Raw genomic sequence first — 22820 nt, 5'->3', positions numbered from 1 at the left:
CATTCTTGCTTCCAAGTAGCAGCGCCACTTTTCCAAAGCCCAGATTACTGCCAAACATTGTTATTCTGTGATTGAATAATTCCTCTGAATAATTTAGGGTGCGACGAGCGAAAGCAATGATCTTCTCGCTTCCTAGTTCCAGAGATCTCCCAAAACCATTTCCATAAGTCTTTGAAATGTGGCATTTCTCCAACCAAAAGGCATCACTTGAAACAGGAACAAGCCTGCGTGGCACTGAGAAAAGTTGTCTATGCCCACCCACAGAAGAGCGACGTCTTCTAGCATGTCGGCCTGAGCGGGGAGGGATGAAGCTACATCAGTACAGGTGTGCGGAATCCGTGACACGGGCTTCGTCCTGCTGGGGGACCTCCATTCCCCATGGTGGGTGCACCTCGGACTGTAGCACGCTGGCCGAGCGCTCACCCCCGGCTCACACTGCTCATTCTGTGCCCTTCTCTCCCCCGAAGAGAAGCAGTGGTCCACCGACTCTCTGGATGAAGCCCTCAACCTGTTGCTGTCGGATGAGTGGGAGTCCCCCCCCGCTTCCCCTGTTCCAACCTCCGGTGACGCCATTGCTGCTGGCCGACCCTTGTCAGTCAGAGCGGACGACTGGTAAGCTATGGGGCGAAAAAAGCTGCCCTCTCTGATCCCGGTTCGGGACAACGCTCCATGTGCCCTGTTGTTTTCACTGAGCCCACATGACGTCCCCTCGCTGGGGGTGCACGCATTCTCCTGTGGCCTCCCCGGCTGTTGTATGCTTTTCCACCGGTTCGGCTAATCCTGTGCCTTCTGGACCGCCTACAGTTTTCAGCCTTGATGGTGATTCTGGTTGCTCCACAGACTGCTTCCAGCAGTTGCTGGCAGGACAGCTGTGGAAACCCCCCTGGAGGAGGGATGCCCTCTCTCAGGCAGGGGGCGCATTCAGGAGTTGTCCGCTGAGAGGCGGTGCCTGGAGTGTCTAGGTCTCTCCCGTAAGGTTTGTGCCATCCAGGGGTCGAGAGCCGCCTCTACCCAGTCCTCTTACTCCTCCAGGGGTTGGAACCGGTGGCCTGTCCGCTGCCGGGGGTGCTTATGTTCCTCCAGCTGCTCATGGACAGGGGTCTGGCTTTCAGTATGGTTAAAACCTATACAGACGTCGTCTTGTCCTGTCACAAGGTTTTGGTAAAAGGACGGTTTTCACTGACCCCCTGGTGAAGCGTTTCCTGAAGGGGATGCGGAGGCACAGGCCGGAGGCACAGGCTGGTGGCACGGCCTGTTGCTCCACAGTGGGATTTTCCGGTGGTCCTACGTGCGCTAAGCCAAGCCCCTTTTGAGCCTTTAGAGACGGTGGATCTGAGGTTTCTTTCGGCCAAGGTCGCCTTACTTGTGGCTCTGACATCGGTCAAGAGGGTCAGTGATCTGGCTGCCCTCTCTGTGGCTCCATCGTGTCTCAGGATTCAGGGTGACGGCAGCTCTGTTGTTTTGTTGTCTTGTCTAAGTTAACATGGCCCAGTAAGAAGTGAACCGCAGTTGTAACCCTAAAAAAAACAGGGCTAAACCGGAGGTTTCCTTGCTAACCCCAAACCCTGCTTTGTAGTACAAGCCTTGTCAGTAAGCATCACATTAGGAGTCCATTTCTCATCACCATCATCATCATCCTCATCTTCCCCTAACTGTTCTATGTCACTTGAATTACCAACTTTTTCAACATGGTATGTCTTTTGACATCTAAAAATACAATTTGGACGAAGATTGTGTACTTTCTTCACTGAATTGGTCGATGTAAGATACAGATTTTGATAGGCAAATAATTGTTTTAGTGAAAATTTATGAGAAAAAGGTAATTATTAGGAAGTGAGACATTGCAACTACCAAGTGATTATAATGAGAGCAGGTTGCATAAAACCAGAGAGCGAGTAATATTTCCAACAGAAATTAAATGTGTTGCCTAACATGAAAAAAAGAGAATAATAATGAATATGAGCAAAATTGCGTTTGTTTATGTTTGGCTCTGCGATGGACTGGCGACCTGTCCAGGGTGTACCCCGCCTTTCGCCCAACGTAAGTTGGGATTGGCTCCAGCCCCCCGCGACCTTGTATGCGGGATAAGCGGTTGACGATGGATGGATGGATGAGCAAAATGGCTTGACTTTTGTCCTGATGGAGTGGCTGAAACAGTTTGTGTCCAGAGTGGGAGGGGTCAGACACAATCTTTCCTGCTTGTCTCAGAGTCCTGAAATTGTACAGGTCCTGGAGGGATGGTAGATTGTAGCTTGTTTTGGGTTTACATAACAAATAAATAATATATATTACTTACATAAAAACATAATGAGGGGTTTTAGTGTGGGTAGTACAACCCACACAGCAGTAACAGCAGTTTGTCAGCCAGCACATGTTTTACTCACCAAAAGACATGTGTGAATTTCAACACCCTGTTTATCACAATAGACACAGAGCAGCGTCCAGGCTCAGGAGGGGTGGTATAGACAATGAGATGCAATACTACTGTGAGTACACTGTACATAGCAGAAAGAAGAAATAGGTTAGCATTTTACAGGCCAACCAGTAAATAAAAAATAGAAGATTGAATGGTTCCTGCTCAAATAATATAAACTCATCATTAACACAAACCTCCCCTCTTTAAAGACTGGGCCAGGAGGAGTATCACTTCTTCAAAATGCCCCTTTTCAACAATTTAATGCACACACAGCATCAGCCATAGTCACTCTGAAGACTGTAGTCTTCGTAGCAGGAAATGTAAATAAAGGGCTGCAGCGGCCGGCTTCATCACAGAGTCGCAGTGCACACACAACTGACAGGCAGAAGGAGAAGTAGTTCCTTCCCCTAACTGGATAAAATTAGACTATCCTGGTGACAGCAAGTTACTTATGATAACATAAACACTCACTCCAAATTATAAGTATAAATATCGATCTTTTTATATGAGAATTGATACTAGAGCAGGAGATATTGGGATCATAGCTATTGATACTTTAGTATCAATCCGCACATCACCAATGTGCTTTGCACAGGGTTTATTTAACAGGCCACACCTACAATAACTTGGCAACACTAGGAAGTTACAGATTGTCATATCAAAAACCAAAGGGATAGTTGTTTTTTGACTCATCTAATTTATTAAAATATTATAAACAAATTAGATCTATAGCAGTGGATGGTAGTTAATGTAGGTAAATGCCAAACCTAAGAATCTAGAAACCAACTGACTGATCCTTTAGGTGTTCTATTCCTACATTTACATTATGCCATATTTAAATCCTCATTTTCCCCATAAATGTCCACTGTTTGTTCAACAAATGGCTGGGTTACATTTACATAGTCATCTTCATCATCACTGCTTTCTTCTTCTTCTGCTTGTTGTTCTTCTTCTCTGTTATCCTTTACACAGAAACAGAACACTGTGGCCTTTAGAGAATTCACATCGGGGCCCGCTTCCTCATAATCATGATATTCATCACTCTCTGGTGACTCATAATCATGATCATCATCACCGCTTTCTTCTTCTTTTTCTTCTGCTTGTTCTTCTTCTCTGTTGTCCTTCACGTGGAAACAGACCGCTGTGGCCTTTACATAATTTGCATCGGGGCCAGCTTCCTCATAATCATGATCTTCATCACTCTCCTCTTTTTCCCCTCTCCCTGCTTCCTCTTTGAGTTTCCCCTTGGTGTATACTGGGTCAACATTCACATAGTCCTCCTCCTCGTCATCATAATCCTCGTCATATTCATAATTGTTACTGCCTCTGACAGACACTGAAACACAAGCATCAGGACAAAATGTTTCATGATTATCAGAATCAAATTAAAACACACATATTGGATGGAAGTGTATTTTGAGAAAATGAAAAACAAAACAGAAACTTTCTAATGTCATGTACTATGTGTCCTGGTGAGCACACACATTGAGTTTGGAAGATGTTTCCAGGCTGCTTGGCTCGCCGTCTTCTCCTGACAACCAGACAGACCACCACCAAGACCAGCAGGAGCAGCAGCAGACCCCCACCTGCTACTGAGGAGACCAGCGGCAACAAAGGCACTAGGAAAGAAAACATTGAACAGTTTATCATGACAATTATGTGCAGTTTTCATGCACATGAAGGTTCATAATGTCTCATTTTTAATCCGTAGGGTTTAACATAATGTTGGCACACCCTTTGCAGCTATAACAGGCTGTCCACAAGGTTTATAAGTGTGTTCATGGGAATTTTTGACCATTCTTCTAATAGCGCATTTGTGAGGTCAGGCACATGATGTTGGACGAGAAGACCTGGCTCGCAGTCTCAGCTCTAATTTATGCCAAAGATTTTGTATCGGGTTGGGGTCTTGACGCTTATCCATGTCTTGGACCTTGCTTTGTGCAGTGGTGGCAGTCATGTTGGAACAGGTAGGTGCCTTTCCACAAAGTTGGGAGCATGACATTGTCCAAAATGTCTTGGTATGCTGAGCATTAACAGTTCCTTTCACTGGAACTAAGGGGACAACCCACACCATAATCACACCTGCACCAATCTTTACACTTTGCTCAATGCAGTCAGGCAACTACCGTTCTCCTGGCAACCACCAAAGCCAGACTCCGTAGGATTGCCAGGCAAAGAAATGTGACAGAGCAGCCCTAACCCGCCGACCCACACACATGCGCACAATTAAAGTTATGAAGTATTAATTTAATTCAAACAATTTTATACATACATTTTATACAGTTCATTAATCATTAAAAACTGTATATAAAAAATAAAGTAAATAAAACAGTAAAAGCGCGTGTGTGTGTGTGTGTGTGTTAAAAAAATATAAAATCTTAAAAATTGAAATAAAATAAATCAATAGAACAGTAAACGTGTGATTTGTTGGAAACATATCTAGTTTATACAGGACCGATTTATCAGCCAATATGAACTAATTGCATGTAAATTTGTATCTGCGTTTATAACAGCCAATTATTAAAAGAAACGGAGAGACAAATCTTTCAATTATGTCATGAGTGCATAGTTTCACCAGAAGGCACTCTGCAACTCTCCGGTTGAGTTCACGATGAGGTGGTAATTTGTCACGTGAAATACATTACTTAAATAATAAAATTAGCACTCATCACTAATCTATCTATTCTTAGCCCAAATAAGCCCACATGCATGACCATACCAACCCGCACGTCTTTCCCCCTCTTTTCAATGTGCCTACATGAGCAGAGCAGCCGTTCAGGCAGAGCAGGAAAAACCTAGCCTACCGTAACATACACAATGGTAGTAGGGCACCTGCTGCAAGTCACATACATATATGAGATCATGGAAAACTGTGGCCGAGAATGAGATCATGATACATTGTGATTAATGTCGACTGGTACTGCAAGGTACAGCTAGAAGCTAGGGTTTGTACTGCAAGAAACTAAGCTTTGTATGAGACATGGCATATTCATGCTTGATATGTTGAATCATGGTATACGTTTATCAAGTATGTTATTCCTTATTAATTCTTTTAAAAAATACAATTTTAAGTGTTTAAGTTTTAATGGTGTCAAATTATGCCTGTATAACTTTTTTAAAAATACGGTGAAGCTAAAGTTGAAACATATAGGTGAATTTCTAGTCCAGTAATGTTAAAAATATAAAGAAGGATAAATTGTAACAATAATCATGCTGAACAGCTAAAAAGTGGTAATTTCGATGTTAGTGAAAGGGTTAAATTGGTAAAACAGTACGTAAAAATGGCCACTAGATTGCAGCAGAGGATAAGAAATTCACCAATGGAAGGGAGTGGTCAGCAAACAATGTAGGCAGAGACCAAGTGTAACGCCCACCTGGAAGGTGGAGTTTAAGGTGAATAAAAGGCGAGGTTCGCTGACCACCAGCTCAGTTCCATCCTGAGACCTGCAGGGATGTTACTCGGGTTTACTTGTTCTTTATTGGAATAAACTCTTTTGCACCGATTCTTGACCGTCTCCAGTGAAGTTTTTGACCACGCAGTTTTTGACTAAAGAAGAAAGCTAATAGAGTAATTTTTACTGAGTTTAATAAGTTGGTTAGGGTACGGACCAGGCTTTCCACTGGCCCGGCCTGTCCTTATTTCCAACCCAACATAACGAAGGATGCTAATTTCAATCCCTCCCAAATCGATTATCTTGTTCATAATGCTGCAGGCTCACTGCAAATGACACTCAACTCTGTTGCCCCTCTAAAAAAGAAAATACTAAAACAAAGACGGTTAGCTCCATGGTATAATACTGAAACTCGCAAATTAAAGCAAATATAGTGGAAACTTGGGAGGAATTGGCGTTCCACCAAAGTGGAAAATTCTCGTTTAATTTGGCAAGATAGTCTTAAAACTTATAGGAAGGCCCTCCGTAATGCTAGAGCAGCGTACTACTCGTCATTAATAGAGGAAAATAGGAACAACCCCAGGTTTCTTTTCAGCAATGTAGCCAGGCTGACAGAGAGACACAGCTCTATTGACCCAAGTATTCTCATAGTTCTCAGTAGTTATGACTTAATGAGCTTCTTTAATGATAAAATTCTAGCTATTAGAGACAAAATTCACCAAGACCTGCCCTCAACTGGTACTGACTTATCTCCAAACTCAGGAACCTTAGAAACAACTGTAAAGCCATGTGTTTAGACTGCTTTGCTGCCCTCAATCTTTACCAACTAACTTCAATAATTTCTTCATCTAAACCATCAACCTGCCTCTTAGACCCCATCCCGACTAGGCTGCTTAAAGAAGTTTTACCCTTAGTCAGCACTTCTCTGCTAGATATGATCAATCTATCTTTATCAACAGGCTAGGTACCACAGTACTTTAAAGTAGCTGTAATTAAACCTCTTCTGAAAAAGCCCAAACTTGACCCAGAAGTTTTAGCCAGCTATAGACCTATGTAGCTACACTGGTCCCAAGAAATAACGGCTACTCATACAGATGTCTTTTGAAGATTTATTTTATCGCAACTCTCTCCTTTGTCAGCAGACACCATGAAAACTACAAGAAAATAAAAGACATACAGCTTACAAAATTCATCTCACATTCACTTTAAGGCCTTTCAAGCTAGTGTCCATTGATGAACAGGCCCAAACACATTAACACAAGCGAAATGCAATGAAATCATACAATATAACCAAACATAAATGTTGTCCACGTAAAGTACACCAACCATACAAGTACCATACACAAAGGTAAACAAATGAAAGGCAATTACCATGTGCGCCTCTTGAACCAAGTGCAGAATACGGTTATTTCGGGGCTTTATTTTGTTCCTCTGCATGCTCTGCTCTGCCTCCACATCGTCTCTTACCCATAATGCCATGGTTATGCCCTTATCTTAACTCTGTTCATGTGACCCATTTCCCATTACTCTCTGTTGTTCGTTGAAATAAACCTTACATAAAAGCACAACATTTAACAGTATTTAAATTAAAGACATTTTTGTGAATGTTACCCCTTTTAATGTTACCCCTTTTAACATCTTCACATGTTTTTACTATTTTTAAATGGCTGTATGAACTCAAATATTCATGAACTTACACACACAAATATACAAAATAGACATTTCAATTAAACATGTCTTTGAGACAGTTACAACCTACTGTATATCTAACCTTCCATTTCTCTCTAAGATCCTTGAGAAGGCAGTCGCCAAACAGCTGTGTGACTTTCTACAGAGCAATAGTTTATTTGAGGATTTTCAGTCAGGATTTAGAGTTCATCATAGCACAGAGACAACACTGGTGAAAATTACTAATGACCTCTTACTTGCATCAGACAAAGGTCTCTGTACTGGTTTTATTAGATCTTAGTGCTGCTTTTGATACCATTGACCATCAGATCCTGTTACAGAGACTGGAACATTTCATTGGCATTAAAGGAACTCTAAAACCAGCTCTTAGGTGCTTTAAGTCCTATTTATGAGATTGATATCAATTTGTACATGTTAACGATGAGTCCTCCATGCACGCCAAAGTTAGTCATGGAGTTCCACAAGGATCTGTGCTTGGACCAATCCTCTTCACTTTATATATGCTTCCTTTAGGCAATATTATCAGGAAACATTCCATAAGCTTTCATTGTTATGCAGATGATACTCAGTTATATCTATCGTTCAAGCCAGATGAAACTCATCAGTTAGCTAAACTTCAAATGTGCCTTCAGGATGTTAAAACCTGGATGACCTGTAATTTTCTAATGTTAAACTCGGATAATAAGAAATTATTGTTCTGGGGCCTAACCACCTCCGTGACGCATTATCTAAAGATATAGTTTCCTTTGATGGCATCGCCCTGGTCTCCAGCACCACTGTGAGGAATCTTGGAGTTGTCTTTGATCAGGACATGTCATTAAAGTCTCACATTAAGCAAATTTCAAGGACCGCCTTTTTTCACCTACGTAATATTGCGAAAATCTGGAATATTCTGTCTAAAAATGATGCAGAAAAACTAGTCCATGCATTTGTTACTTCTAGGCTGGATTACTGCAATTCCTTATTATGCTCAAAAAAGTCCGTTAAGACTCTTCAGCTGATCCAGAATGCTGCAGCACGTGTTCTGACAGGAACCAGGAAAAGAGATCACATTTCTCCTGTTTTAGCTTCTTTGCATTGGCTTCCTGTAAAATCCAGAATAGAATTTAAAATCATTCTTCTTACCTACAAAGCTCTTAATGGTCAGGCACCATCTTCTCTTAAAAAGCTAATAGTACCTTATTACCCCAGAATGCAGGGTTAATGCAGGGCCAGAGCGTTCCGTTATCAAGCTCCTCTCCTGTGGAACCAGGTACCAGTTTGGGTTCAGGAGGCAGACACCATCTCCACATTTAAGAGTAGGCTTAAGACTTTCCTCTTTGATAAAGCTTATACTTAGGGCTGGCTCAGGTGAGTCCTGAACCATCCCTTAGTTATGCTGCTATAGGCCTAGACTGCCGGGGGATTTCCCATGATGCACTGAGCTCCTCTCTCCTCTTCTTTCTCTCCCTATGTATGCAACCTCATCCCGTTAATGCATGATACTAACTTGAATTCTTCCCTTTCCCATAGTCTTGTGCTTTCTCGTCCCTCTCCTCTCTCCTCCTTTCACTTCCTGCAGGTGTTTCTGGCTCTGGAGCTGTGGAGTCTGGATCTGTGGTTACGAGTCACCTGCTGCCCCCGTGTTCCTGCTCGACACCCTCTGCTACAATTATTGTTACTGGTCCTATTCCTATTATTGCTGTTATTATATTAACATTACGATTATTATCATTAACACTACTATAAATATCTGTAACATTTTTCATTCAGTCTATAGCAACATCACCTTTACTGTCTTTACCTCTGTGTGGATATTCTGTAGGCTGCCTCCCTCCCCTCTCTCTCTCCTTCCATCCCTCTCTCTCTTTCTCTCTCTGTCAGCGGGACGTAAATGATTACGTTAATCTAGTACCGCAAATTTGGCAAGTAAACAAATGCTCATTCATCTTTTCGTAATGATTGACAGTCGGAGTTAACCTCCCATAATGTGAGATGACCAATGCTGAGCTAAACATGTTAGTAACTTCAGGTTACTAACCAATTTTGCGTTCAGCACTTCTTCTTCTCTTCTTCTTTGGGCCTTGTTGTGTGAAGTTTTAAAGCCAAAGTTTATGATGAATGGCGCAGCAGCTGCCGGTGTTTGTTGTCCTCTCTCACGTGTGGCCGCGCGCAGCAGATGCTACATGTTACGTAGGCAGGTTATAGGTAACGGAGGGAGGGGAATAACAGCAAGCTCATCAGACGTTTCCTAAAAATAATCATTGTTCACGAGTTTACTGAGCCCTGATCCAGGACCAGTACACAGTACTTTTTTAATGAACAAAGTGTTTCAAAGTTTTGCACATTCTTTCAGAGCCAAAGCCAACACCTGTCTGATTCCAAAACCAACAATCTGGTCGATCACTTCATTCATATCTGCTTGTCGCATGACAGCATTCGCAGCCTAAAAAGGGAATGCAGGAAAGCAGAGCGCAGATGGAAAAAATCCAGTCTCCAAGTCCATTACCTCAGTCTGAAGGATTTATTAATTAACTACAATAATATTACTGCACATAAACACAATCCCAGGTTTCTGTTTAAGATCAGCTGGTAAACCCAACCCCTCCTGACTGTGAATTGTTTTTATCTTATTTTACCAATAAGTTGGTGTCCATCAGAGCCTCTATTACCCCCACGGCCTCTTACTCAGAGGTCCCTCACCAGCAACAAGAGAGTTTTAACCAGTTTTATCACATCGACTTGTCTGAGCTTTAAAAATAGTATCACAAATGAGAGTGTCCTCCAGCCCACTTGATGTAATACCTACAAAGTTTTTACTGAAAGTAATAGATTCTGTTGGGCCCCATTTGATCTGTTTTCAACAGCTCCCTATCTACTGATTGTGTCCCTGATTATTTTAAAACAGCTTGCGTGAACCCACTTTTACAGAAACCTGGTTTAGATCCCTCCCTCCATCAAAACTTTAGACCTATTTCAAAACTGCCTTTTATTGCAAAGATTGTAGAAAGAATTGTGTCCAAACAGCTGCTCACTGTACTGGAAAATAACAAATTATTTGAAAAGTTTCAGTCTGGTTTTAGGAAGTACCACAGCACTGAGAATGCCCTGTTTAAAGTCACCAATGACCTTTTAATGTCTGCTGATGAAGGCATGTGCTCAGTCCTGGTACTCCTGGACCTTAGCGCTGCTTTTGACACCACTGATCACAACATCATGTTAGACAGACTGAGGCACTGGGTGGGGATCTCTGGTACTGCCCTAGAATGGTTTTCATCCTACCTATCAAATAGGAAGTTTTGTGTGTCTGTGTACAACTATGTCTCCTCATTCTGTCCAGTTAAATATGGTGTGCCTCAGGGGTCGGTCTTAGGACCCATTTTGTTTTCCTTGTATCTGCTTCCCCTTGGACATATTATCCATAAACATGGCATTTCTTTTCATATTTATGCTGATGACACAAATATGCTTGCCCGTCAGATCCACAGACCCTGGAATGCTGAGTTCACTTAACAACTGCCTTTGTGAAGTTAAAAAATGGATGTCAAATAATTTCCTCCAGCTGAACTCAGACAAAACAGAAATCCTGTTCAATACTGTGTTTACTACACAGTATTTTAATGTTTCCTATTTTTATTTAATGTTTCTGCGGCTGTTCCGCCAGTGTATGAATGTGTGTGAATGTTAGTTTCCGTTTGAGCACTTAGGCTCAGTGTATGAATGTGTATGACTGGTGAATGCAGATGTAGTGTAAAAAGCGCTTTGAGTGGTCGAAAAGACTAGAAAGGCGCTATACAAGTACGGAGCATTTACATTTACATGTGAAAACTGTCCGAGCTGCTGTCACGAGGGGTGATGTGTAGGGAAGGTTGAGGACCCAAGAAACAAACTGGAACACAGAACAGACTAAAAACTAATCATACAGATAGACTACAAACATAACAGGGAAAACAGACTGAACCAAGAACAAACACTCAAGTACACAGACCAGGAGTAAACACTTAGACAGATGACAAATACTGCCATCTGCTGGTTCCCTAGTAAATCACATTAAGCCTGTTGCAAAGAACCTTGGTGTTTGGTTTGATAGTAATTTAAATTTCGAGCAGCACACCACAAAGCTTGTTCAATCATGTTTTTATCAGCTTAGAAATATAGCAAAAATTCGATCTATGTTAACTTTTAAGGACACCGAGACCATTTTACACGCCTTCATCTCATCACGCCTGGATTATTGCAACAGCTTTTTCACCTGTTCAACCCAAAAATCTATTGATCGACTCCAGACTGTCCAGAACTCAGCTGCCAGGCTTTTAACCAGAACAAAGAAATATGACCACATTACCCCTATTTTAGCTTCATTACACTGGCTCCCAGTGTGTTTTAGAATTGACTTTAAAATTCTATTGATCACTTTTAAAGCTCTTCATGGCCTCTCGCCTTTTTATATTTCTGAACTTTTAGTCCCATACACACCAGCACGTACCTTGAGATCCTCGGGCAGAGGTCTGTGTGTTCCAGAGTCTCGACTGAAAACTAAAGGGGACAGAGCGTTTGTTGTCAGGGCCCCGAGGCTCTGGAACAGCCTGCCCGAGGAAATCAGGTCGGCTGAGTCAGTGAACTCTTTTAAGTCCCTTCTTAAAACATACTTTTATAGGAGAGCTTTTCCCGATCTTATTTGACTTTATTTTATCCCTTTTATTGTATTTTATTAATTTTATATTTATCTTAAACGTGTATTTTAGTCTTTTCAATGTTTTCTTGCTTTTATCTTGTATTGTTTCTATATTAATGTTTTTTTTTAGGTATTATTGTCTTTACACTTGTTAAAGCACTTTGTAACTTGTTTTTGAAAAGTGCTCTACAAATAAAGATTATTATTATTATTACTTGTGACATAGATTAGGACTACATAGTAACCATTACAATCTGGCCAATATACAGTAGCTGTAGAAACGTCTTTGTACACTAAATACCGAGGATAAAGGTCCTCAGTATTTGCATGGCTCATGCCTAATGAGTGCAAGCTGAGTTAAGTAATCTTGCTTTGTAAGACAGTTGTTTCTGAAAGATGTGTGTTGATAAATGCTGTCATATTTGGCTTTGTCCACGAATGCATCTTTATGCATGGACCAAACAGGAAAGTGCAACCGAAACATTGGTCATAGTATTTTTTTCAAATGTGATACAAATGTTATGGACACACTACACTGCAGAATGTGTGGGTGGCTTAGCTTTTCTTTTAAGTTCTTTTTTTTTATCTAACACTATAGTACCACAGCAGGTTGGCAAGTCGGTGCAGTGGCTAGCACTGTCACCTCACCGCAAGAAGGTGGTCGACCATGGTTGTCCCAGACCTTTCTGTGTGGGCATGTTCTCCCCTTGTCTGTGTGGGTTCTCTCTTCTCTCTTCTCTCTTCCTCCCACAGTCCAAAGACATGCATAGATTCATTGGTGACAGATAAGCGGGTATAGACGATGGATGGATGTAGCACCACAGCACTTGTTTTGTCAAGAGGCATTGTTCATAAAATATAGCAACAGTTAGTTTAAATTCTCCATTCTACTTACTTTTGATGAGGACACTAACTGGTGCAGCCATGGGAGAAGTGTATTTCCGTGTAGACCATGTGACTTCATACACACAGCTGTAGTTGCCCTGGTGTTCGTACTCAGCAGCAGGGAAGTTAAAGGAGGCTGAGTGGTTGACTGCTGGCTTGGGGTCAGTGATGTTGGAGCCAGAGAAGATGAGGAAGAAAACACCAGTGGGATAGTGGGAGGAAATGGAGCAGGTGAAGACAAAGCTGTCACCCCTGGTGACCTCTGAACCTCTGTTAGGAGACGTCAGGGAGATGCTGGGCGGCTGCAGTCTCACTGGGTAAAAAAACACACCACAGAAATGTTTGACCACACAACAAAAATCTTTAAATATATTTATTGTCCAAATTCAACTGGATTTTTTTTTTCATTTCCCACCATGTAAATGCTCTTTTTAAAGAATCTACAGTACCAGAAATGTATTTGCTGTAGCATATTAAATTTCTGAATTTGATTGATTGGTGTAACGTTCAAAACAAACTGTGCACACAGTGTGTGGGCATTTCCATGTGTAACAGAGTTAAAAATGCACTTATGCATTATTTCCATTTGTATTTATGAATTTTATTTATAAAATCATTTAACACCTTTTAGAGCATTTGTGAGTTTTCCCAGGGTTATTTTTATTTAATGTTTCCTGTGAAAACTGTCCAAGCTGCTGTCATGAGGGGTGATGTGTGGGGAAGGTTGAGGACCCATGAAACAAATTGGAACACAGAACAGACTAAAAACTAATCATACAGATAGACTACAAACGTAACAGGGAAAACAGACTGAACCAAGAACAGAACACAGAGCAGACGTGGGCAAAATAGCCACAAACACTTAAGTACACAGACCAGGAGTAAACACTAAGACATGGAACCAAAACACAGACTTAGTAACAGATACTGAACTGGCCAATAAATAAACTCACAGAGAACAAAACTCAACAGAACAGAAGACAGGACTGAAATGCAGATACAAAACCAACAGGAATCAAAATACAGCACACAGAGAAAGTCAGGACAGGATCGTGACAGCTGCATCTCTGCTGTATCTCCTAAACTTCCGTCATCCTCCGTCTGCCCCTCAAAGAGCAGTTTAGCATTGCTGAGGATAAATTGTGTGGAAAAACACTTTTGTGCTATTGTGCTGGTTTTTAACATTTAACCATTTTGTTAAAGCTTTAATGCATATTGTTTACTGTTTATACTATTAAGTCACCTTGTTCTTTTGACCATTTTGATGTTTGCAAACCCTTGTCAGACCCTGGGACAGATCATTCTCTGCCTGCCCCCCCTCTGTTTGACTGTCTTTCTGGTTTTGACCCTTGCCTGTTTCTGTCCTCAGTAAATTTGGACTTCTATCTTATTCTGTTTTTGTTTTCTTTTGAGTTTGAGTTTGTTTTGTTTGGAACCCTTACAGTGGACTTCACTTATTTAATCCGACCACATGGATAGGGATAGTAAAATTAAACGTTATGTCGGAGCGCTGTTGGAGCTGGTTGTTACACTTCCACAAAAATAGGACCTACTGGCTGTAATTATTATCAGAATCAGCCTAAAATATCTTGTATAATGGGAGTGTAATTGTAGAATGTAAACTGGTGATTAAATATCCTGGTAACAATACAGAGGACATGACCTCAATTTTAGCTACTGCCACCAGACGGATGAGCTTTCCAGCTAGATTTAATGGTCGCGCTATATTACTGTACTCTTTTCTGTTTTCTTGTTATTGCTATTCTACAACCCCAATTCCAATGAAGTTGGGACGTTGTGTAAAACGTAAATAAAACCAGAATACAATGATTTGCAAATCCTTTTCAACCTATGTTCAATTCAATACACTACAAAGACAAGATATTTAACTATATTGTTTTATGCAAATATTCACTCACTTTGAATTTGATGCCTGCAACACGTTCCAAAACAGCTGGGACAGGGGCATGTTTACCACTGTGTTACATCACCTTTCCTTTTAACAACACTCAATAAGCGTTTGGGAACTGGGGACATTGTTGAAGCTTTGTAGGTGGAATTCTTTCCCATTCTTGCTTGATGTACAACTTCAGTTGCTCAACAGTCCGGGGTCTCCGTTGTCGTATTTTGCGCTAGATAATGCGCCACACATTTTCAGTGGGAGACAGGTCTGGATTGCAGGCTGGCCAGTCTAGTACCCACACTCTTACTACGAAGCCACGCTGTTGTAACACGTGCAGAATGTGGCTTGGCATTGTCTTGCTGAAATAAAGAGGGACGTCCCTGAAAAAGACGTTGCTTGGATGGCAGCATATGTTGCTCCAAAACCTGTATGTACCTTTCAGCGTTAATGGTGCCTTCACAGATGTGCAAGTTCCCCATGCCATGGGCACTAACACACCCCCATACAATCACAGATGCTGGCTTTTGAACTTTGCGCTGATAACAATCTGGATGGTCCTTTTTCCTCTTTGGCCCGGAGGACACGACGTCCATAATTTCCAAAAACAATTTGAAATGTGGACTAGTGAGACCACAGCACACTTTTCCACTTTGCGTCAGTCCATCTCAGATGAGCTGGCCCAGAGAAGCCGGCGGCATTTCTGGGTGTTGTTGATATATGGATTTCGCTTTGCATGATAGAGTTTTAACTTGCCCTTGTTGATGTAGCGACAAATTGTGTTGACTGACAATGGTTTCCTGAAGTGTTCCTGAGCCCATGTGGTAATATCCTTTACACATTAATGTTGGTTTGTAATGCAGTGCCACCTGAGGGATCGAAGCTCACGGGCATTCAATGTTGGTTTTCGGCCTTGCAGCTTACGTGCAGAGATTTCTCCAGATTCTCTGAATCTTTTGATGATATTATGGACCGTAGATGATGAAATCCCTAAATTCCTTGCAATTGTACGTTGAGAAACGTTGTTCTTAAACTGTTGGGCTATTTGCTCACGCAGTTGTTCACAAAGTGGTGAACCTCACCCCATCCTTGCTTGTGAATCACGGAGCCTTTCGGGGATTCTCCTTTTATACCAATCATGACCCTCACCTGTTTCCAGTTAACCTGGTTATCTGTGGAATGTTCCGAACAAGTGTCTTTTGAGCATTCCTCAACTTACTTCTTTTGTTCTCCCAGCTTTTTTGGATTGTGTTGCAGGCATCAAATTCAAAGTGAGTGAATATTTGCTAAAAACAATAAAGTTTATCGGTTTGAACATTAAATATCTTGTCTTTGTAGTGTGTTAAATTGAATATAGGTTGAAAAGGATTTGCAAATCATTGTATTCAGGTTTTATTTACGTTTTACACAACTTCATTGGAATTGGGGTTGTAGGTTAATTGTTGTATTTACTTTTTAATTTATGTATCTTACCAGTAACAGAGAGTCTGACAGAGTCACTTAAAGGGGAGCTGAAGTCTCGTCTTGAAACACTTGTCTGATATTGACACTGGTACAATCCTGCGTTGGCAAAATCAACTTGCAAGATGCTGAAGGTAGCAGAGTTGGTACTTGATGTTTGGGTTGTTCTGAAGGAGCTGGAGGTTTTCATCAGGATGAACGTTCCACCTAAATGCTGAGTTGAGATGGAACAAGTAACACTGATGTCCTGACCCCAGGTAACCTCACCAGCAGGATTCATGGAGATGCTGGGCTTTGGAAGTCTCACTGAAAAACAACACAATATTAGAGCAGTAAATGGACTGACTTTGAGATAAAAAAAATTTGTAAACATTTTCTTTTTTAGTTTGCTAAATTTCTATTATGCCAAAGGAATAGTTCACCATTAAGGGAAATAAGCCTTTTAAGTTTTTCGGTCCCCTCTGGTTGCCTTCAGTAAGTTACTGCTGTTTCCTTGTTTCCAGTCTTTATGCTAAGCTACACTGACTAGCTGCTGGCTGTGGCTTCATATTTAAAGGACAGCTATGAGATGAGGATCAGTCTTATCTAACTCTCAATATAAAAACAAAATTGTTTATTTCCCAACATGTTGAACTATTTATTTAAACAAGTGAATGAAACAGATTAATTTCCTTACCAGTAACAGAGAGTCCGACAGAGTCACTTAAAGGGGAGCTGAAGTCTCGACTTGAAACACTTGTCTGATACTGACACTGGTACGATCCTTCGTTATCAAAGTTCACTTTAGGTATAATGAAGGTAGCAGAGTTGGTACTTGATGTTTGGGTCTTTCTGAATGAGCCTGAGGTCTGCTGCAGGAGGAATGTTCCACCTAAATGCTGAGTTGAGATGGAACAAGTGATGCTGACGTCCTGACCCCAGGTAACCTGACCAGCAGGATTCATGGAGATGCTGGGCTTTGAGAGGCTCTCTGAAAATAAACACAACAATGAAATATTAATTGTATTATATATTTGATCCTGGCTATGTTAACGTTATTTTTCTCTTTTTTCAGTAGGTGTGTAGTGGTAAGGCAGTACAATGGGAAACTTGAATGAATGAATTTGTGATGCACACACTGTAATAATAAAACCAACTCATAATCCTTCTTGTGTAGCTCATAGAAGGTTTAAAGATTTGAGAATTTACAATATGCTATTATTGTGAATATGATATAATTTTAATTATGAGAAATATGTACATGACTCTCTTTCCATTGTGGCTTTGTTCCCTTTTACAGATTCTGACTGAAGGAGTAGCACTTCAGACCACTCTTTTGTTTTTAGAGAGAGACAATTTTTGTACCTATCAAGCTAAGTTACTGTAAGAGGGATGTGTTACGTTCTATATTGTAGTGGGTCAACCAGCCTTTCACCTCAAGGAGGAGGTGAGATCATTATTCTGCCAAAGGGGGGTTTTCCTCCCCTGGAGTTGGTCTTTTGACATGCAAAACTAGAGACATCGCCTGATGTTTTGGTAAGGACCTGCATAGACTCAATCAGACATACATCACTTAAGGATTGTGTATTCAAGGACCTTCTAAACCCCTCTCGCCGTAAAGGTGTCACTGGAGACACTCTGCAGGACAGCAAGAGGGCTGTCCAACCCCTCTCTCCCCCACAGGTTACCTCCTGACATCAAAAGTATCATGCCGTCCTGCTTCACCCTGATTCCTTTCCCACAGGATGGTTGGGCCATAAAACACCACACTCTTCTCTTTCTAGCTGATGTGCAAATGTGATAAGCCCAAGACTGTGAAGTGAGGGACACTACCAATCCCTGCCTTCTTGAGCCAACAAATGTTTCATTATAAACTGTGTTTTGTTCTGTTTAAATAAGTTAGTAGTGGCGTTTGCCTCTTAGTTTAGTAGTAATGACCCTGTTATCCTTTAGTGATGGTTGAAGACAAGAGAATCATTAGAAAGTAATCTTGAAGAGTTTCCTAATTTCCTTTTGTTTTGTTTTAATTTCTCCCTATTATCCAATAGTAATCACTGTCTGTTTAGTGTTTAACTAATGTTTTAGCTAAATGTTTCGTATACAATTTCTTATTAAAACGTTCATCCGCACGTTCCTCGTGTGTATAATCCGCTTCCCAGTTCAAGTGGTGAATTTCAAAGTTGAATATCGACTGTCCTTTCATAGAACCCAAGCTCCACCAAGAGGACAGAAAAGGTATAACACACAAGTGTTTAAAAGTGTTGAATATCTCTCACAATGTCACTCTCTAACAGATTCTTTGCTGCAACTCTTACATATATTTTGTCTCTTGAGTTAAAACATGTAGTTAAGCTGTGTTACGGCCAGACTTTGTTTTAAACTCAGCAACGTTAAATAGCCTATATTACCAGGGCCTCGCGAGCCTACGGCGAATGTATGTGTCTTATTTGATTTTGTTGTTTTAACGTTATCCGACCATTCTAAGCAACTTTTGACCCAGAAACACGTTCAATCCTCACCTCGAGTTGAATGAAGTCACTGTTCCAACGACAGAGTCTGGAGTGTGTTCCGCTGAGCTATAGCAACACCAAACGAACTCAGAGTGCAAAGCCAGGGCTTATATACAGTGAATCCCGATGCGGGAAAACGCTTGCAGCCACCAGTTTAAACCCAACTCGAGACGCTGCTGGGATGCCAATCCAGCCGGGCCCGGACAACAACAACGAGCCTAACCGGCAGTTAGCCTTTGCCACAGGGAATTACGACAAAAGTAAGGCAAAACAAACCACATTCTGCGACCCGTTGGTGTCCTATAGTTGGTATAGAAACCCCTTGTTTGTTTAAACTACATTTGCAACATAATTCACAACCATTCGTTCCCTCATTCTCTTAGAATATTCTCCCTCTACAATTCCTAACTGAAACTCCATCGAGCCTATTATACTGATTTTGTCTTATTACATATTCTGTTCATTACCCTCTGGTTTGTTTCATGTTTGACTGTTATTTCTGAAATATTCCCTTATTTACTCACATTGTTGTACTCCCTTTAGTTAGTCAATAAATTTCACCTTGATAATAGTGATTTGTGTGTGTGTATTGTTTAGTGTCCTGGGTCCCTGTACAGAGGATTCGTCCTTAGATTTAAGACTGACTGACTGATTAAATTGAACAATTTTAGAAATAACTGAACCATTAATAACTAACGAATTACCAGAAATTCACGTAATAATCAAGCTATACTCAAGGACCTAAAGCCTTGGGCAGACAGCAAATCTTTAGGTGGTGCCCTTCGACGAGAGCTTTATGAATCAATATTTCTGAAATATTAATTTTCATAATTTTGTCAAAATCATACATAAACACGCTACAATGTGCCTCCACCCTCCATTCTACATTTTAATAATTACACAACCATTTCACTTCCACATGCTTGTTTTTAAAATCCCATCTCTCTGTGGGTGGAGGCCATTGTGAATTCTGCATCACAAGTTACAGTGGGAGAAAATGCTTCAAATGAAAATAAAAGTGAAAGCATGAATAGAAATAGTTAAGACACACGACACACCGCACAGAAACACTGTTGCAGGCAGGTGCAAACTGATGCACATAGACACCTGGGTTGGGCGCAGGTCAGACACTGCCTGGCTTTGGTGACCAAGCATCTCTGTTACAGATGGAAATTAAATTAATGTCACAGAGAGAGAGAGAGAGAGAGAGATACAGAGAGAGTGAGAAGGGGGAACTGGCATAATGACAAAAAGAGAGAAGTGAAACAGAAATGTATTAATTTAATGTAATTCAGTTTAAATCAGTGGAGCGTACAGTACAAACAGCTCCAAATCTGCAACAAGGACTGGAAACAGTTTTGACAGTCATGGTTCCCAGAGGATAACCTGACAGCCTGACATTCCCTCCAGCATTATCAGCAGGTTGACATGTGTCTCCACCATGCAATGTGGTGTATTTGTGAACTTCATCAGGTCAGAATTCCTGATTTTTCCTGATAAACCAAGTGACTTCACTTTATCAGACAGTTTGTTTCTCTGTATGATGAGCATTACAGCCACAAAGAACCCCTATTTATTTTTGTTCCCTTTTGTCTCTCTTGTAGTGCATTTCTGCTGATGTGTATGGGTCACTATAATGTGAGGTGTAGGAACGTTTGCATCAAAACGTCCCCGATTCCTAAATGTCCTGAAGGCAGCAGGACCCAAACAACTTTGTTATACAGTGAATCACAACGCTGCACCCCTTTCTTTTAATCCCACACCCCAAACCAGAGGGGGCAAAAAAGTCCGCAAAAGAGAAATAAGCGCTGAAAAATGAAAGGGTTTTCTGTAACATACAGTCTCAGAAAAGGCAAAGTTTTACTGCCAATTAGGCTACTGTTGTTGTTATTAGTAGTAGAAGTAATGGTAGTATTACTGCTTTACTTATGAATAGCTACATATAAGAAAAATGATTACAAAATCTTTCTCACCTGAACAGACCACTCCAGCATCCTCACTATGTCCACAGTTGTGTTTCCCAAATCCTCCATGCCGACACTGAGTCAGAGACCTTTCACTTCCTGAACAGGCCACATCATCAAGCCAGATTTGACCGGTTCCTTCACCAAAATGAGCCGACTGAGGGGCACTCAGTGCTGCACCACAGTCCAGCTCCCTGCACACCACCTCAGCATCATTTAAGTCCCAGTCGTCATCACAGACTGTTCCCCAGGCTTTGTTGTGATAGATTTCAACTCTTCCGGAGCACCGAGTAGACCCGGACCCAGCTAGTCTGATCAGAACACCTAGTTTCAGGACACAGAAGACAAATCAGTGCTGGATAGAACATGTGTTTGTTTGTCATTTAGTCATGACAGAAACCGTTACTGTAAGACAAATTTGGCAAAGGTTATGATTCATTATACTTTGCATCACCCATACAGACTGTGAGAAATATAAAACACTTTTCACAGTAGATCAAACACTCGATGAACTTCATCACCTACATTACAGTTTCATTTACTGTATTGAGCAACATTTCCCACTTGTTATTCTGCTCTTCAATTCTAAAAGCATTCTGCAGGTTGTGGTTAGCAGCTCATATAGTGCTGCATCTGAACAGTGTTACATTTCACACCACAATGACTCGGTGACAGAGCTGCTAAAATACACAGAAAAGGATACATTTATTCAAAATACTTTATCTGAAACGTTTTCTCACCTGAACAGATGACACCAGCATCCTCACCATGGTTACAGTCGTGTGACCCAAATCCTCTGTGCCGACACTCAGTTAGAGACATTTCACTTCCTGAACAGGCCACCTCATCAAGCCAGATTTGACCAGTTCCTTGACCAAAATGAGAAGACTGAGGGGCACTCAGTGCTCCACCACAGTTCAGCTCCCTGCACACCACCTCAGCATCATTTAAGTCCCAGCTGTCATCACAGACTGTTCCCCAGGCGTTGTTGTAATAAATTTCAACTCTTCCAGAGCACCGAGTAGACCCGGACCCAGCTAGTCTGATCTGACCATCTATCAGACATTTAAGACACAACAAGAACATTTTATACACAAAGTAAACAGCAAACTAACATTACTGTACGCATGACACAGGAGAATGAACTGACCTGCAGCAGGTGAAGAAGCGGTCAGGAGTAAAAAGACTGTGGAACAGAAGAAATGACATGGCTCATTACATTCAGTAAACTGAAAAGTGCAGAATTAAAGTTTGCCTTGTTTGTGTATTACTTTCCTGTGTTAATTTTTCGTTTTCAAATAAAATTTTGGAAATTCTGTCTTACCAAGGGCCAAATAGCGAAGGTTTCTCTGCTGTATGCTCCCCATAGCTGACATGACGGCTGCTCTGTGTCATTTATCGGTACCAGCACAGATTAACTAATAACCGCAGTGCACCAAAACATCTGAAAGAGCTTGCCCTTCCTGAAACACTTCCTCTTTCTGCTGTTTTTTTTTTGTACTGAAGGTTAGAAACTGTCAACCAAAAGCTGCAGCACTGAAGCATCAAGTGTGTCACTTCTGGATTTCCAATTTGTTGTTGATCAACACAAAAATCCAAAAATGCTGCCAGCTTTATCTCCTCCACATAGGCTACGTTTCCATTTTGTGTATGCTGGAAGTACTAAACTCCTTTTTAAGTCTGCACTAAGCTATTACCTCTGTAAATGTATTCATTATCTATTTTTATGTATTATGGCATCTAATTGTTCACAGAATAACAAAATAGTCACTAGTATTTTTCCAACAGTGGTCTGATTTTATGAGGCACACAAGTCTACAAGAAGCGAAATTGAAAGGAGTTGGTACCTCGCTGAGAAGTTTGATGTGTGTAGTCAAATGCGACTAAATCCGCCTGCGTTCACTGGAGCTAATCGCAGCCCGGCGAGTGCAAAATTGTGGTCAAGCCAGCTGCCGTCTGATTTCTGTTGC

General features: G+C 41.2%; 1 protein-coding gene across 7 annotated transcripts in view; it reads right to left on the bottom strand.

The window, feature by feature from the left end:
- Positions 1-3093: 3093 nt before the first annotated feature.
- Positions 3094-22820, bottom strand: part of LOC119882063 (deleted in malignant brain tumors 1 protein-like) — a 227202-nt gene continuing 207475 nt past the window's right edge. For 5 of the 7 annotated variants that reach the window (XM_038692081.1, XM_038692092.1, XM_038692099.1 and 2 more), the window contains 7 exons: positions 21591-21905; positions 20860-21174; positions 17074-17367; positions 16410-16703; positions 13047-13349; positions 3901-4035; positions 3094-3752 (listed from right to left, as the gene is read on the bottom strand). In XM_038692081.1, the coding sequence (XP_038548009.1) occupies positions 3241-3752; positions 3901-4035; positions 13047-13349; positions 16410-16703; positions 17074-17367; positions 20860-21174; positions 21591-21905 (2168 nt within the window). In that variant the 3' untranslated portion in view covers positions 3094-3240. The remainder of the gene's footprint in view (positions 3753-3900; positions 4036-13046; positions 13350-16409; positions 16704-17073; positions 17368-20859; positions 21175-21590; positions 21906-22820) is intronic. The other 2 variants (XM_038692086.1, XM_038692111.1) reach the window with 2 other exon arrangements.

Source organism: Micropterus salmoides, unplaced genomic scaffold, assembly GCF_014851395.1.
Source record: "Micropterus salmoides isolate LMB-PRFRI ecotype aquatic unplaced genomic scaffold, ASM1485139v1 Ms_hic_scaffold_10, whole genome shotgun sequence".
In the NCBI taxonomy this organism is placed as follows: domain Eukaryota; kingdom Metazoa; phylum Chordata; class Actinopteri; order Centrarchiformes; family Centrarchidae; genus Micropterus; species Micropterus salmoides.
Note: the sequence above shows the minus strand (reverse complement) of the source record. Positions and strands in the feature narration are given on the sequence as shown.